Below are 17,576 nucleotides of genomic sequence, written 5' to 3'. Positions count from 1 at the left end.
CGCAGCAGCCTCTACCCATACAGTGGCATGCCATTGGCCAGAATATGGGAGATATGGGGAAAAGACTGGAAATAAATTATTTGCATCGATATGTCCTGATGACAATTTTAAAGAAAACAAAACAAGTGTTTGCATAAATTGAAGAATTATTTCCTATGTTGCGATTGAGAGGTTATGTTGGGGGAGGGGGGCGATGACAACTTCCTCATTGGCTCAAGGGGGCGATTCGTTCAAAAAGGTTAAGAACCACTGGACTAGAACACTGGGAGAAATGGAAGGAAAGAGAAGAGAATGGCAGCCAACAGCAAAACAGATGGAGTTGATTAAAATAGCAATGGGTGTTGATAAAGGAGAATACTTGTAGCTCAGAGTTGAAATGAGAGGTCCTTGGTGTTCTCTGAGGAATAAGACCATTCCCGCTAACACTGACAGGGCAAGTCATTAGAATATAAACTGAGAACAAATCCCCCTCCAAACCAGCACTGATGATGATACCTACTTTGAGTAATGAAACATCTGCATAAGTACAACCAAGCTCAGAGAGCATCAAGGATCACTCAGCAATGAGTGTATTGGAAAATGTGAAGGACTAGCTGGGGGACAGATATGTTCCAGAGAAGGTTTATGTCAGCTAAGAGCTGACACTGACTTCATGGCACTTTGTCAATTCATCAAGTGTCCTGTTTTGTTTTGTTTCAACGTCTTGGTGGCACAGTGGTGAAACTCTGCCCACAGCCTGCAGTTCAATCCTGATGGGCTCAAATTTGACTCCGTCTTCTATTCTTCTGAGGTCAGTAAAATGAAGACCCAGATGGTTGGGGGCAATATGCAAAGAACGCTTCTACATTGTAAACAAGCCACAGGGTGCTCTAAAGTGCTATGGGGTGGTATATAAGGCTAAATGCTATTGCTGTTGCTATTGTTTTGTTTATATTTTATTTTATTTTTATGCCACCTGTCTAGCAACTCTGGGCAGCTTACAGAATAGTAGAAAGTAAAAAAGATAATACAAAACATGCAAAATTAGGAAAAAATAAATGAAAAACTGAAAACCAGGAGGACAGGTCACATGGGGTGGGGATCTTTTCCCTACCCTATCAGCCACCCCCAGCCTAGATGGCCTCTATTGAGGATCCAGGCCAAATGGCAAAGCCAAATTTTTAGACTCCCTCTGGAAAGCCAGGGGTGTGCGAGCTAACCTCACCTCTAGTGGGAGGATATTCCAGAGGGTGGGCTCCATAGCAGAAAAGAGTCTTCTCTGGGACCCCGACAACTGAAATTCCAAAGTAAGCCTCTTGCTGGAACAAGTGGGATGAGCCAATCCCATTGAGATGAGATGGTTCCTCAGATACCCTGGAACAGTGGTTCTCAACCTGTGGGTCGGGACCCCCTTTGGGGTTGAACAACCATTTCACGGGGGTCGCCAAACAACGCAGTCCGCCATTTTTTTCCCCTTTTCCTTAGCTGTGCTACTCCCTTTTATTCTATTGGTTTTTGAAAGCCAATAGAATAGACTCTCTTGAATAGAGTCTAATTCTATTGGCTTTCAAAAGCCAATAGGAATTGTCCAGGCTGTCTCTGTCCTGCTGAACCTGCCAAAAGTCCCATTCTGCAAACGGTGCTGCACCAGTTGAGTAGTCGACTTACGACAGGTTGGGGGGCGCGGCATTAAAAAGGTTGAGAACCACTGCCCTGGAACCATGCCATAGAGGGCTTTATAGATAATAAGTATCCTCTTGAATTGAACCCAGAAGCAAATCGACAACCAGTGCAGCTTACACAACACTGTAACATGTGACAGCCAAGGGGGCTCCAGAACCATCCACGCCATTGCATTCTGCACTAGTTGTAGCTTCCAAAAATTCTTTGAATTGGCCCCACATAGAGCATATTCCAATAATTCAACCGAAAAATGACCAGGGCAGGAGTGATTGCATGCAGGGCCTCACAATCCAGGAAAGAGTGCAACTGGCACACAACACAAAGGCTCTCCTAGCCACCAGTGCCATCTGTTCTTTGAGCAGGAGTCGTGAATCTAGGACAGGGGTAGGCAACCTTGGCTCTTTTATGACTCGTGGATTTCAACTCCCAGAATTCCCGAGCCAGCCATGCTGAGGGGAAAGGGAGAGGTTTCCATGCTGAGCCATGCTGGCTCAGGAATTCTGGGAGTTGAAGTCCACGAGTCATAAAAGAGCCAAGGTTGCCTACCTTGGTCTAGGAGAACCCCCAGATTGCACAAGGGATGTGCCTGGGGTAATGCAACCCCATTGAGAACTAAATCCTGATTATCTAAAGGGATAGAAAAATAGCATAAAGACCCTCCTGTTCTTGTCCAGTGCTGTTCCCTGGGTGAACCTGACCTGCTATTCTCCAAAGCCCCTGAAGCAGTGGTGGGATTCAGATATGTGAACAACCGGTTCTCTATGTGGATGCCACTTCCGGAAATCCATTCTGGCCCTGGGCAACAAAAAATTAGCTACCAGTTCTGCCGAAGCAGTGTGAACCAGATGAATCCTACCACTGCCTTGAAGGCAGGACAAGAAGCAACAGTTGGAATATTAACAAAGAGAGATCCAACCTAGAACTAAGTAGAAATTTCCTGACAGTAAGAACAATTTACCCATGGAACACTTTGCCTTCAGAAGTTGTGAGTCCTCCATCTTTGGAGGTTTTCAAAAAAGAAATTGGACAGCCATTTGCTATAGGGTCTCCTGCTTGAGCAGGGGGCTAGACTAGAAGACCTCCAAACTCCCTTCTGTTATTCTGTTAAAGGTTCTATCTTGGGCTCAGTGCTCTTCAACATCTTCAGAAACAACCTAGATGAGAGGATTGAAGGGGCATGCATCAAATGTGCAGATGACATCCAGCTGGAGAGGAATTGTTCACACTTTGGAAGGTAGACTCCTAATTCAGAAATATCTTCACAGAGCATTAGCAAAGCAAGGGGTTGGACTAGAAGACCTCTAAGGTCCCTTCCAACTCTGTTATTCCGTTATTGATCTGCTGTTGTCGGCATAGGACGGGGTGTCAAACTGCTGGCCCGCAGGCCGGATACGTCATGCTGAAACCACGCCCACCCTACTGCCAGCTGTTGGAATAAAAGTCTTCATCGTGGTTCATCCAAGCTGGGAATAAACATGGCAACTGCTTTGGGAAGAAGGTTGCCGTTTATTGAAGAGGAGAGCCAGACAGAAAGATGGTTCTGGCAGGAAGAAGGAGAGAAAAAGGGCTGAGCACATGTAGGGAGTGGGGTTTTATACCCTCTGGAGCCTTTTGTTTGGAGGTTATTTCCTGTTCCTGTGGCATGAACTTTGACCTGAGTCTGAATGTGCTTTTCTGGTATTCTGATGGTGATGGGTTAATCCTATTATGTCCCAAAGGTAATATCCTGCTTCCCTGGTGCTGGGGCTAATGACTCTTAAAGAGTTTGGGTGAGGTATGCAGATTTTAGGTCTTTGTCTCCTAACTCTCTGGATTTACATCTGGATCTCTATAGAGCTGGTTTCTGCTTGGGGAAGGGAGACCTGGGGCTATTAAGAAAAACTGGGCATGCTTTCCTGCTTCTTTTAATATTTCTTTCTCTGGGGGGCTGACTTCCCACACAGCAATGGAAAAAAAGTCCCGATACGTCGCAACACGTCACGTGATGTTGCGAGTTTGACACCCCTGGCATAGGAGAACAGCTGAAAACTTTATCTTGGCGACCACCCAATCTCCATTTCCCAACAATGGGAAATAGCACTCTTAACTCTGTGCTGCCTTTATTTTGTCATGCCAGACGCAGGGAACTTTGTTAAATGTGAACACAGACCTACAAAGGAGAGTGGCTTATTACAGTAATAGGTGGACGTGTGTCTCTCCCATTCTCATTTCACAAAGTGCTCCTGACTTCATCAGCCCTCATCTGTATTCCAGTCACTTGCAACCGAAATGGCTAGAATAAAAGAGAGCAGTCCTGGGCTTTCTATGTACCGGGGGTGGTGGGGGTGGTGGAGAAGAGACAGAAATCCTTCCAACTTCATTTACTGCAGAAGCCGCCCTGCCAGCACACAGCCTTTGAGGGTGTTCAGGAGACATTTGCAACCTGGCCCCCTTGCTTTTATTTTTTATTTTTTTTTAAAAAAAAAAATCCTTTGAATCATTGACTCAGCTTAGCCAGAGCTGAACAGAGGCTGCTTTGCATTCCCAGCACGGATGCACAACTAGAAAGTCAGTTGACAACACGCAAGCTTTGTTTACAAAGAGTTGACTCAGGGATAGGGGTCTCCTGTTCTCATTTCAGTTGTGTTCTCTCTCTCTCTCTCTCTCTCTCTCTCTCTCTCTCTCTCTCTCTCTCTCTCTCTCTCTCTCTCTCTCTCTCTCCTGGTGTCATTGTTTGAAGAAGATCCATTACCCTTTGAGAGATAAAGAAATGGCATTTGAAAAAAAAAAGGCTGATTTTCAAAACTCTGGTCTTGCTGAACACGAGGCAGGGAAATCGTTATCATTATCTCTAACATCCACTACCATACAATAGAATCATAAGGATGGAAGGGACCTTGGAGGTCATCTAGGCTAACCCCCTGCCCAAGGCAGGAGTCCTTATACCATCCTAGAAAAATGATGCTCCAATCTTTTCTTGATAACCTTCAGCAATGGAGCACCCATAACTCCAGGAGGCAAGCGATTCCATAGATTACTCCTTCTCACTGTCAGAAAATTCCTCCTTATTTCCAGGCTGGATCTTCCTCTGATGAACTTCCACCCATCATTTCTTGTCCTGCCCTCAGCTGCTTTGGAGAATAAATTGAAGTCCTCTTCCCTGTGAGAGCCCTTGAAGTACTGGAAGATGCTGTCCTATCACCCCTAGTCCTTCTCTTGGTTAGACTTGACATATCTAGTTCCCTCAGTCGTCAAATGTTTAGCTTCCAGATCCCTAATCATCTTAGTTGCTCCTCTCTGCACTTTTTCTAGAGCCTCAGCATATTTTTTGTACCATGGTGACCAAAATTAGACATACTATAGTATTCCAAATGTGACCTCAAATGTGGATCTTGAACTAGAGTTCCTACATGAAACCTCGCAAAAGAATTGAGGCCTTTGAACTATGGTGCTGGAGAAGACTCCTGCGAGTCCCCTGGAATGCAAGGCGATCAAACCGGTCGGTCCTAGAGGAGATCAACCCTGACTGCTCTTTAGAAGGCCAGATCCTGAAGTTGAAACTCAAGGATATTGGCCACCTAATGAGAAGGAAGGACTCAATGGAGAACAGCCCGATGCTGGGAAAGATTGAGGGCAATAGAAGAAGGGGATGACAAAGAAGGAGGTGGCTGGATGGAGTCACTGAAGCAGTAGGCGTGAGCTTCAATGGACTCCAGAAGATGGTAGAGGACAGGAAGGCCTGGAGGAACGTTGTCCATGGGGTCGCAATGGGTCAGACACAACTTCGCAACTAACAACAACAACAACATGAAACCTATTCTGCTTCCTTTGAACTATTTCGAATATACCACTGGGGAATCAATCCTGATGTTTCAATATTTGTTAAATTTGATACCCTGTTTCCCTGAAAATAAGACCGGGTCTTATATGAATTCTTGCTCCAAAAGACGCATTAGGGCCTATTTTCCGGTTAGGGCTTATTTTGGGGAAAATACGGTACTAACTCAAGGATCCCTTCATCTTTTCACATCTAAGACATCTTGCAAATCTGAATCAAAATGCCTGTGGCTTTCATGGAAATCCACTTGAATAACCGTCCAATTCTCATCAAAATTTGATTTGAGGTTTTAGGGGTCAACGGCACAGCATACAGAGGACAATCCTGTCTTTAAATATATCCTGTATTGGAAGGACTATCCAAATGTAATGCTTAAAGACCAAGAGACATGTTAAAATTATCCAGTGAAGGTAGTCCTTGATCTGAGCTCAAAATTTCTGTTGCTAAGCGAGTGAATTTTGCCCCATTTTACAACCTTTCTTGTCATAGTTGTTAAGTGAATCACTGTAATGGTTAAGTTAGCAACACAGTTGTTAAGAGAAAGACTACAGAGAAGAGCAACAAAGATGATCAGGGGACTGGAGGCTAAAACACATAAGGAACGGTTGCTGGAATTGGGTATGTCTATTTAATGAAGAGAAGGACGAGGGGGTACATGATAGCAGTCTTCCAGTATCTCAGGGGCTGCCCCAAAGAAGAGGGAGTCAAGCTATTTTCCAAAGCACCTGAAGGCAGGACAAGAAGCAACGGATGGAAACTAATCAAGGAGAGAAGCAATGTAGAACTAAGGAGAAACTTCCTGACAGTTAGAACAATTAACCCGTGGAACGACCTGCCTCCAGAAGCTGTGAATGCTCCAACACTGGAAGTTTTTAAGAAAAGACTGGACAGCCATTTGTCCAAAATGGTATAGGGTTTCCTGCCTGAGCAGGGGGTTGGATTCGATGACCTCCAAGGTCCCTTCCAACTTTATTATTATTATTATTATTGATCATCGCACAGTCAGCCAGATGTTCAGACTGGATTTGGCATTTTGTCTACCTATCGAGTCCTTACCCAGGACCTGGGATAGGCAGATGTGGATGTTTGATGGTATTACAGATATCGTCGCAGGATGGAAGCAGTTCCTAGTAAGGCCGCCTTTTGCAATTGACTAATAGCGAATTTGTCAATGCCAATGGTGTTCAGTGGTGCTCCAGTTGTTTTGGGATTGCACCCAAGGAGCCTATTACTATTGGTACTACCCTTGCTTGCTTTTGCCACAGTCTTTCTATTTCTATTTGTAGGTCTTGTATTTTGTTATCTTCTCCAGTTCTTTCTCTTCTATTCTGCTATCTCCAGGCACTGCCACGTCCACTATCCAGACTTTTTTGTCTTTCTTATCGACAATTGTTAAGTCTGGGGTGTTATGTTGCAGGTGCTTGTCTGTTTGAATTCTGAAGTCCCAGAGCAGTTTAATTTTATCATTTTCTATGACTTTCTCTATTTTATGATCCCACCAGTTTTTGCTTACAGGCAAATGATCCTCTTCTTGTTGGACTTGATCTGTAGTAACAGGTCATTATTTCTTTGTTTTCAATCACTGTGTATCTGCGACGGGTAAACATCTTTTCTTCCAGTAGTTCTGCAGCTGCTGGCCCTGGTTGCTCAGCCAACAGTCCTGAGTCCTGTAACCCATTTTTCACCAGATATCCGGGAACTCCAATATCTAGCGCGAACCTTGTTAACCCGGGCGACGTCCAAGCCGGTATGGCATTCTGCAATTTACATCTCACCATATTTTTTATGGGAGAGACACTCTTTGTCTGACTCCTCTGATGAGACCTGTCCAGTATGGTTGAACCTCTGGCATAGCTCTCATCTTCCTCAGAGTACACAAACCCCACAACCACGTCAAGGTAGTGCCTCACTGGGGGTTTATTATTATTATTATTATTATTATTATTATTATTATTATTATTATGTGAATCTGGCTTACTCATTGACTTTGCTTGTCAGAAGGTCGCAAAAGCTGATCACATGATCCTGGGACGTGGCAACCGTCATACATATGAGTCAGTTGCTAAGCATCTGAATTTTGATTATGTGGCCATGGGGATGCTGCAACGGTCGTATGAAAAAGAATTCACTTTTTTCAGTGTAGTTGAAATTTTGAACCAAATGAACTGTTGTAAGTTGAGTACTGCCTGTAACCTCAGAAGACTAAGGCCACTTCAAGACAGCTTGCTTTTCTGTTACTTAAAACTTCTGGCCTTGTAGCTTTAGATGAAGCAGATTTAAATAATCATTTTGACTATTTAATTTCATTAGAAAATGACATTTATCAGGACATTTATTTATTTCCATTTTTAGGGTAATACATCTTTACTTGTGTAGTTCTAGACAGCTTACAAGACCGCAAATTGCATCAATCAGTCTATTAAGTAAGCCACAACTAAATTCCCACCATATGCTAAGCCACAGAAGGTAGCTTCCAATTATAACGCAAAATCAAAACAACAAATGTTGTTTAATAGAAGGCCTGATGATATCGTAGTTGGCTTAAGAGAAGAAAAAAAAATATCTGAACAAGGGAAGCTGTTGATAACTCATTTCAATAATGTTCCTTTTTCCACCCGGCCTCCAGATGGTTTCACCATTTCATCGATAACTTAAATCAGATTTTTAAGCAAGAAAGATAAAAACTAACTGAAACTGATAATTAAGACCAGAGAAAGAGAAACAGTGCAGAGAGGAAAGAAAGAAAAAAAGGATGATAAAAACATGACTTCCAAATTTCTCTTAGGAATTTACTCTTAACAGAACTTTCATTGGGGGGTCTTTGGCGCTCTCTGTGCTTGGTGGTTTTTTTTTTTTGCAGACGTTTCATTACCTAACTAGGTAACATCATCATTGTTACAAGGAAGTGGGAAACTGTGACATCCTAGACCAAGTCATAAAATGGGGAAAAACTGACTTAACAAATATCTCATTTAGCAACAGAGATCTGGGGTTCAGTTGTGGTTGTAAGTCAAGGACTGCCTGTAGTCTATTGTTTGTTTCTGAGCAAGCTACTGCATGTATAATATACACAGAGGAAAACCCTACTCCCTTCCAGCACTGAAGATGGAGTGGATGGAGTGGGTGTGGCCTACTGGGTGGGCGTGGCCAGTTCTACATCATTCGCGTCAAGGGTGCCTGTGGGGGCCTGGGTAGGAGTGGGGCAGATCTGAGGGTCTCTGGCAGAAGGGGATGGGACCGGGGCAAGTGCCAAGATGGCCACCCACCACAAAATTGTACATTGGCTCAGGGCCGGCCTGGGCCAAGGCCAAGGCAGCGGGGGCCGTTCCCTTACTGTTTCCAGGATGGCTTCGCGGGCTACATGAAACCACTTTGCGGGCCACATCCGGTCCCCGGGCGTTCTGTTTAACATGTCTGGTCTACATGAAAACAACCACGCTCAGAGAGCAGCAAGAACTCCACAATTCAACCCTCAACTGTGGAGATTCTCTTCTATTTCTGAAAGGGTTCCCTTCCACATTGAACTACAAATATTTGCTTTTCTTGAGTTTATATGCTTGCTTGGAGATCACCCACAACGCATCAGACTTTTTCCCTTTCTGTCCAATAGATAAATAGAACATTGTTTCCTAAATGAGTGTTTAGGATTTCTGTACTGCCACTCAAAAAGAGATTCCTTGTTCTTCCCCTTTAATCCTGGATGAAATACAACCCCGTTCACCCAGACACACACACACACAAACACACTTCCTGCATAGGGATCTATTTTCCAAGGCAGAAGGCTCTTTATGATTGAGAACTGACTCTGTGTAGGCCAGGGGTAGGCAACCTTGGCTCTTTTATGACTCGCGGACTTCAACTCCCAGAATTCCTGCGCCAGCCATGCTGAGGGGAAAGGGAGAGGTTTCCATGCTGAGCCATGCTGGCTCAAGAATTCTGGGAGCTGAAGTCCACGAGTCATAAAAGAGCCAAGGTTGCCTACCCCTGGTATAGGCAGGCCTGCCATCTTTGTGCTGCATGGAGACCACAGAAGTTGGAGGGAAGGCAGATATTTCTTCTACTGACATCCATTCTATTGGCTGTGCAGTTGCCACATGCAACCCACCTCAGGCCAGCTGCTTGGAATTGGCCATTCGGCGCTTGCCAAAATCTCACAACTGCTGCAGGAACCTGCCAGGGTGTCGTACAACGATAAGCATTCAATGCCAAACTTGGTGGATCAATTAGATTTAATGCTGCAGCTGTCCACAGTTGTCCCCTTTCCTACAGCCCAATGTTTCTCAACCTGGAAACTTTAAGATGTGTGGACTTCAACTCCCAGAATTCACAAGCTGGCCATGCTGGCTAGGAAATTATGAGAGTTGAAGTCCACACATTTATAAATTGCCAAAACTGAAAAACACTGCTCTAGCATGATAAATGTATTGTATTCTTTTTAAACTTTAGAAATTATCTTCTTCATGTGCTATTTTTGCATGTGAATTAGCCTAGTACAGTGGTTCTCAACCTGTGGGTCGATCCCCATGAATGACCATTTCATGGGGATCGCCAAACAACGTAGTCCGCCATTTTTTCCCCCTTCTATTCTATTCTATTCTATTCTATTCTATTCTATTCTATTCTATTCTATTCTCTTCTATTCTACTCCCTTTTATTCTATTGGCTTTTGAAAGCCAATAGAATAGACTCTCTTGAATAGAGTCTAATTCTATTGGCTTTCAAAAGCCAATAGAATTGTCCAGGCTGTCTCTGCCCTGCTGAGCCCGCCAAAAGTCCCATTCTGCAAACGGTGCTGCACCAGTTGAGTAGTCCTTGACTTACAACCGGTTGAGTAGTCCTCGACTTACGACCGGTTGGGGGTCGTGGCATTAAAAAGGTTGAGAACCACTGGCCTAGTAACTATGAATCAGTGTCTCCTTTTTCAGGATACAGTAGTCCTCGATTTACAACCATTCATTTAGTGACCGTTTGAAATTACAATGGCACTGAAGTGATTTATGACCATTTTTCACACTTATGGCCATTTCAGCATCCCCATGCCCACCTAGTCAAAATCAGACGCTTGGCAACTGATTCATATTTTTTAATGTTTGCAATGTCCCGGGGTCATGCGATCATCTTTTGCAACTTTCTGATAATCAAAGTCAACGGGCAAGCCAGATTCACTTAACAATCAGATTAGTGGTGGCGAACCTATGGCACGCGTGCCAGAGGTGGCATTCAGAGCCCTCTCTATGGGCATGCATGCCATGCCCCGGAGATGGCAACCATCCCTCTTCAACCAGCCACCCACTAACTTGCTGAGGTCCCACATGGCTGGATGCATCCCAGCACCCATGTGCTCGCTGGCCTCTGTGTGTGGGGGCCAATGGTGTCAGGCAGCAGCCGCCCCGGCCCCTGCCTCGCCTTGCCCTGCGACAATGGCACCCCCACCCTGCCTCACCTTGCCTCGCCTCACCCCGCAGGACGAGCCTCCTGCCCACTGCCCCATCTGCCAGAGACCCTTTGGATCTCCCCCAACCTTGCCCGGCCCCCACAGGCATCCCTCCCCACGAGCAACATCGAGGTGATCACGCCCACCTTGGCCACACCCACCCAATCTGCCATGACCACCACAGACACGACCACCCAGTGGGCCACGCCCACCTGGCACCCAGCGATAAATAAGTGGGTTTTGGGTTGCAGTTTGGCCATTAGGTCTCTAAAAGGTTTGCCATCACTGCAGTGATTTACTTAACTACTACGGCAAGAAAGGTCATAAAGTGGGACAAAATTCACTTAACAAACGTCCCACTTTATAAGAGAAATTTTGGGCTCAGTTGTGATTGCAAGTCAAGGACGACTGGTATCACATTCTTTTAAACTTCAGAAATTATCTCCTTTATGTGCATTTTTGCATATGAATTAGCCCAGCAACTGCATATCTGTGTCGTCGTCATCATCATCATCATCATCATCATCATCGTTGGAAGGGACCTTGGAGGTCATCTAGTCCAACCCCCTGCTCAGGCAGGAAACCCTATACTATTTCAGACAAATGGCTGTCCAGTCTCTTCTTAAAAACTTCCAATGTTGGGGCATTCACCGCTCTTGGAGGCAGGTTGTTCCACTGGTTAATTGTTCTAACTGTCAACCAGTGGAACAACCTGCCTCCAGGAGGCATGTTGTTCAGGATATTGGGGTGGCTGTTCCTCTCTTTGATGATATGGCAACTCAGAGAGGTGATGTGACCTGTATTTACTTTTTGTTCAATAGTGTAATTCTTTTTGCATGAATGAGGCCGATGTTTTCTTATAAGGAATCAGCCACCTATTTTCCTTCCTGCAAAGTATTGTTGAACGCTGCATTTACCGGAGGGCCTGGGGGCCCAGGAAGTCCTGGGATGCCAGATGTGCAGGTGCAGGAAGGAAGCAGGCTGGGACACGCTTCTTCATCCCTCTGAAATAATAAAAAAAAAGAGTAACGTGACTCCTATTGCACAAAGAGAAACGCTGCACTGTGGAACACAACAGTTCGGCCCTCTTCTGTGCTTCTCTTTACCTCTGTCTACCTTCAGCTGTTAAGGGAGCAGTCCATACTGGTGCCTTGAAGAGATGCTGTGGAACCTCAGCTCTCAAAAAGGTCATTTGAAAATCTAGTCGTAATTGCACTTTTTCAGAACTTCATCTAGTGCAGGGGTAGGCAACCTTGGCTCTTTTATGACTCGTGGACTTCAACTCCCAGAATTCCTGAGCCAGCCACGCTGAGGGGAAAGGGAGAGGTTTCCAAGCTGAGCCATGGCTGGCTCAGGAATTCTGGGAGTTGAAGTACACGAGTCAAAAGAGAGCCAAGGTTGCCTACCACTCGTCTAATGAACCAAACTAATTTACTTCTTTCTCTCCATTCTTACCGAAGCTGGTATCTCACAACATAGGTCCTCTTCCGGCCAAGACGTGCTGCACACAATTTGCAGGGACTGCAACTGAAGCTAGAAACGAGAGAGAAAAAAGAAGATTTGTTTCGTGACCGTTTGAAGCTACGACAGCCCTGAAAAAGTGATTTGTGACCGCTTTTCACAATTACAACTCTTGCAGCAGCCACAGGGTTACATGATCAAAATTTGGATGTTTGGCAACGGATGTATATGTATGACAGTTGCAATGACCCAGGTCATGTGATCCCCTTTTGAACTTTCTGACGAGCAAAGCAATGGGAAATCCAGATTCACTTCACCAACCGTGTTACTAACTTAACAACGGCGGTGATTGGCTTAACAAGTGTGGCAAGAAATGTCGTCCAAATGGGGCAAAACTCACTTAACAACTGTCTTATTTAACCACAGAACGTTTGGCTCAATTGTGGTTGTACGTTGAGGTCTCTCTGCATATGCTCCTGTTTCCTCTATGGTCTGCCTTAACAGGCCAACATTTTCTCCCTAGAATTGCAGATATCTGAGTAGGGCTTATTCTAAGCTTCTCTCTCTCTGCTTCTCTCTCTCTCTCTCTCTCTCTCTCTCTCTCTCTCTCTCTCTCACACACACACACACACACACACACACACACACACTAGAAAAGAGTTGTGAAGTTATTCTCAATATAATTCCCAAAGATCATTCAATGAATCAGGAAGAAAAATATTAGACATTAAAATGAGAATGGATTAAATTATTAGAAATCGCTTCTGGGACAAAACAGAAAAAAAATGGACTTTATATTCAAAACAGAAAAAAAAATGAAACTTTGATTTAGATTTTTGGGATTAGATTAATTTGTTGTTATGGAAATGGCTAAATATGTAAATTCCTAAATACGTAAAGTAAGAAGTTGAAGTTCTAACTTTATTTAGTGTTCTATTGCCCTGCCCTGAAAAAAGTTGGAAATTGTTGTTTTTCTGTTTCCTTTGATCTCACACCTGTTTTCCCTTTCTTTTTTTTCCTCGGATCCCCCTATTATCTTTGTTTCTATTTGTATTTGGTACTCCATCATTGGAGGTTTTCAAGAAAAGATTGGACAACTGTTTGAAAGACTCCTACCTTGGGCAGGGGGCTGGAATAGAAGACCTCCAGGGTTGTATAAACAGAGGCATAGAATCAAGATCACGCAAAGTATTAGTACCACTTTATAAAACCCTAGTACAGCGGTTCTCAACCTGTAGGTCGCAACCCCATTTGGGGTCAAATGACCATTTCACGGGGGTCGCCAAACAACACAGTCCGCCATTTTTTCCCCTTTTCCTTAGCTGTGCTACTCCCTTTTATTCTATTGGCTTTTGAAAGCCAATAGAATAGACTCTCTTGAATAGAGTCTAATTCTATTGGCTTTCAAAAGCCAATAGGAATTGTCCAGGCTGTTTCCGCCCTGCTGAGCCCGCCAAAAGTCCCATTCTGCAAACGGTGCTGCAAGTTGTCTGCAGCGAAGGTGAGCTGTCTGGAAGCTTCCACCCCTCCCTGCTGAGCAACTACTAAAAATGTAAGTAAAAGAGGGCCAGGGGTGGGAGGTGGGAGGCTGGCGGGCACAGGGAGGGTTGCTGGCGCACGTGGGGCCCGGCGGGTGCCTTACCTCCCTTCGACTGGGCCAGCTGGTGGCCCAGCCAGTGGTCGCCCTGCGCCGTTGCTGCCCCTTGCCAGCTAAGCCTCGGCCGGCGCAGGGGACGGCACCAGGCATGCACGGAGCTCCCAGGCAGGGAAAGTCCTCAACTTATGACCAGTTGGGTAGTCCTCGACTTACGACCAGTTGGGTAGTCCTCGACTTACGACCGGTTGGGGGGTCGCAGTATTAAAAAGGTTGAGAATCACTGTCCTAGTAAGACCTTCATGGCTGGTCAACCCATGCTGATCTGCCACATACAGTAGTTCTTGACTCACAACCCTTCATTTAATGACTGTTTGAAGTTACACTGCACTGAAAAAAGTGACTTAGAACCATTTTTCAGACTTATGATTGTTGCAGCAACCCTATAGTCATGTCATCAAAATTTGGAAGCTTGAAAATTGGTTCACATTTATGATGGTTGCAGTGAGTGATGGGATGAACAACAGTTCATTTAGTGACCATTTGAAATTACAATGGCACTGAAGTGACTTACGACCATTTTTCACACTTACGGCCATTGCAGCATTCCCATGGCCACATAGTCAAAATTCAAATGCTTGGCAACCGACTCATATTTATGACGGTGTCAGTGTCCCGGGGTCATGTGATCCCCTTTTGCAACCTTCTGACAAACAAAATCAATGGGGAAGCCAGATTCACCTCACAACTGGGTTACTAACTTAACAATTGCAGCGATTCACTTAATAACTGTGGCAAGAAAGGTCGTAAAATGGAGCAAAACTCACTTAACAACTGTCTTGCTTAGCAATGGAATTTGAGGCCGAATTGTAGTCATATGTTAAGGACTACCTGCATGTAAATATGGGGGATGCATACTTACATTTCAGATTATAGCTTGAGTCACGTTATATTTAAGGCTTGTATTTGCTTGGTCAAACAACCCAGGAATACAGAAATACAGAAAAGAAATTAATTGCCATGGCAGGAATATTCCAAGTATTACTATTTCAGTTCCCTGAAACAGCATTTGAACTTTGTAACTATGGTTAGAGAAGCACAGACTCTTAAAGGTGAGATTCTGTGCAGACCTCTGAGAACAGCATTGCAACTCTAAACTTTTGATGTGCATCAATAAGCTGCTTCATGTATTATATATACCTCCCATAACAAAAGTCTTTGTGGTGTGGGAGGAATGTTTGACAAGTCTTCTTCTTTTGTAAGGCAGCAAGTCAACCAACAACATCAATAAAAAAAAAATCAGATTTCAAAATCCAGTTTTGTTTGCTCCCCTACATGGCTATCATTCTCGGATCTTAATAGCTGGCAAATTTGTGGAGAAAAATAAAGGCAATTTGGTGACAATGCAGTGACAGGGCCAAGTGGTTAAGACACGAAGCTAGAAACAGGAGATGGTGAGTTCTAGTCCTGCCATAAGCATGAAAGCCGGCTGGGTGACTTTAGGCCAGTGGTTCTCAACCTTTTTAATGCCGCGACCGCCAACCGGTCGTAAGTCGAGGACTACTCAACCGATCGTAAGTCGAGGACTACTCAACTGGTGCAGCATCGTTTGCAGAATGGGACTTTTGGCAGGCTCAGCAGGGCAGAGACAGCCTGGACAATTCCTATTGGCTTTCAAAAGCCAATAGAATAAAAGGGAGTAGCACAGCTAAGGAAAAGGGGGAAAAAAATGGCAGACTGCGTTGGTTGGCGACCCCCGTGAAATGGTCGTTCGACCCCAAATGGGGTCCCGACCCACAGGTTGAGAACCACTGCTCTAGGCCAATCACCAGGAGACACAAAGTTCTAGTCCTCCTTTAGGCATGAAAGCCAGTTGGGTGACTTTGGGCCAATCACCAGGAGATGGTGAATTCTAATCCTGTCTTATAAATAGAAGTTGGCTGTGTTACTTTGGGCCAGTCCCTCTCTCTCAGCCCAATCCACTACACAGGGTTGTTGTTCTGGGGAAAATAGAAGGAGGAAGGGATGTGCTAAGAATGCATTCCCCCCAATCCTTTTTACTTTGCTCCCCAAATCACAAGAATAAAACTCAGAAAAGAAATACAGAAGCAATGTTTCTCTCATGAAATCCCTGGCTATTGCGAAAAGCAGAAACATGGAATCAGGCCTGTTGATTCACAAAGAGAGCTGAATGGAGGTAATAGACCAAGAGTCTTCAAACGTGGCCCTTTTATGACTTGTGGACTTCAATTCCCAGAATTCCTCAGCCAGGCATGCTGGCTGAGGAATTCTGGGAGTTGAAGTCCACAAGTCGTAAAATGACCAAGTTTGAAGACCCCTTTAATAGACAAACTAAAGATAAGGGGGTAAAATTAATTACATTTGTTTGACAGGATTAGGACCAAGGAAATAAGTATTTTAGTCCCATTACTAACCTTTATGAAACAAGCTAAACAAATCTAATAACAAATGTTCACACAGCAAGCCTCCAATTTACGAAATGCTGTAAAACTGTATAAAAATCCTTGTACTCCTCAAATCAGTTGTTCAGCTGCTCCAGAGCCACATGCTGTTGTGGTTCTGTTCTTCAATAAATGGCAACCTTCTTTCAAAAGCAGGCTCCATTTTGTTTATCCCCGGCTTGGACTAGACCCTGATGAAGATTTTCTTTCAACAGGAATATTAGGTATGTTTGCATCCATTAGTTATTTATATAAAAAAATAAAGTTAGAATTACAATCTGATAAATAAATTAATTCTTAGAAAGGGACTGTGGGCTGATGTGTTCACACATCCAGATAAATAAATTAAGTTCATACTAAATGTCTATTCATTGCAACATGGTATCTTAACATCTTTTCTATAACTCTTTCGTGTTTCGCCAAGAAAAGATTTAGCTAGCATGCTGCAAAGCACAGGCCCAGCTTCAAACAGTGTGTATCTCCAATCATGTCCCGAGGCTCAGAGCTTTTTTTAAAATTAATACAGTAGATATCTGCAGCTGAGAACTCTGTTTGTAAATCTGTCACTAGATATTGCAAATCTTGGCACTTTGATTGGGCAAATTTGACAGATTGAATCAACCTGTCAGATTGAATAGACAAATGGATTTGATGCATCAGATTGGATTAAATAACATGAGCAGATCCAAAGAAGACTGTTCTACCCAAATCCAACTGGACTTCACATTGATTCAATTTGTTTAGTCAAGTCGATGCTTCCCAACTGAAATGTTTTAGATATTCAATTCAATTATGCCTCATTTTCTAAATGAATTGAATCAAATCTGATTTAAACAAGCCTAGGAGCCTTTACCCAAAAAAAAAAAAAAAAGCTCTGTTACTGAGATGGCCAAATGGTTTTCTTTGATTAGAGAAAGCTATAGTTTTGATAACTAGATGGGATAGATTATAGAAGGAAGAGGGACATGATGTAACTTTAGAGAAAGATGCACATTTATAGGTGTATTTATGAATTTATGTAAAGAAGATTGGAACCTATTTCTTTGTGTCTTTTTTTTTTTTGTACTTTCAGCTTTCTCTTTTCTATATATATAAAAAAAAACCTTTCAGTGGATCTGCTGGAGTAATATTGAGCATCATCAGAGT

The 17,576-nt window shown here is 43.8% G+C and overlaps 1 protein-coding gene across 1 annotated transcript in view; it reads right to left on the bottom strand.

Moving 5' to 3' along the window:
- LOC120304815 (collagen alpha-1(XX) chain-like) overlaps positions 1-14,272 on the bottom strand; it is a 66,912-nt gene extending 52,640 nt beyond the window's left edge. The window contains exons 1-3 of the mRNA XM_039335788.1: positions 14,267-14,272; positions 12,369-12,446; positions 11,831-11,917 (exon numbers count right to left, since the gene is read on the bottom strand). Of these exons, the coding sequence (XP_039191722.1) occupies positions 11,831-11,917; positions 12,369-12,446; positions 14,267-14,272 (171 nt within the window). The remainder of the gene's footprint in view (positions 1-11,830; positions 11,918-12,368; positions 12,447-14,266) is intronic.
- Between the last annotated feature and the right edge of the window lie 3,304 nt (positions 14,273-17,576).

The sequence above is a fragment of the Crotalus tigris genome, unplaced genomic scaffold (assembly GCF_016545835.1).
Source record: "Crotalus tigris isolate CLP2741 ecotype Arizona unplaced genomic scaffold, ASM1654583v1 scf7180000017659.2616968, whole genome shotgun sequence".
NCBI classification, from domain to species: domain Eukaryota; kingdom Metazoa; phylum Chordata; class Lepidosauria; order Squamata; family Viperidae; genus Crotalus; species Crotalus tigris.
Note: the sequence above shows the minus strand (reverse complement) of the source record. Positions and strands in the feature narration are given on the sequence as shown.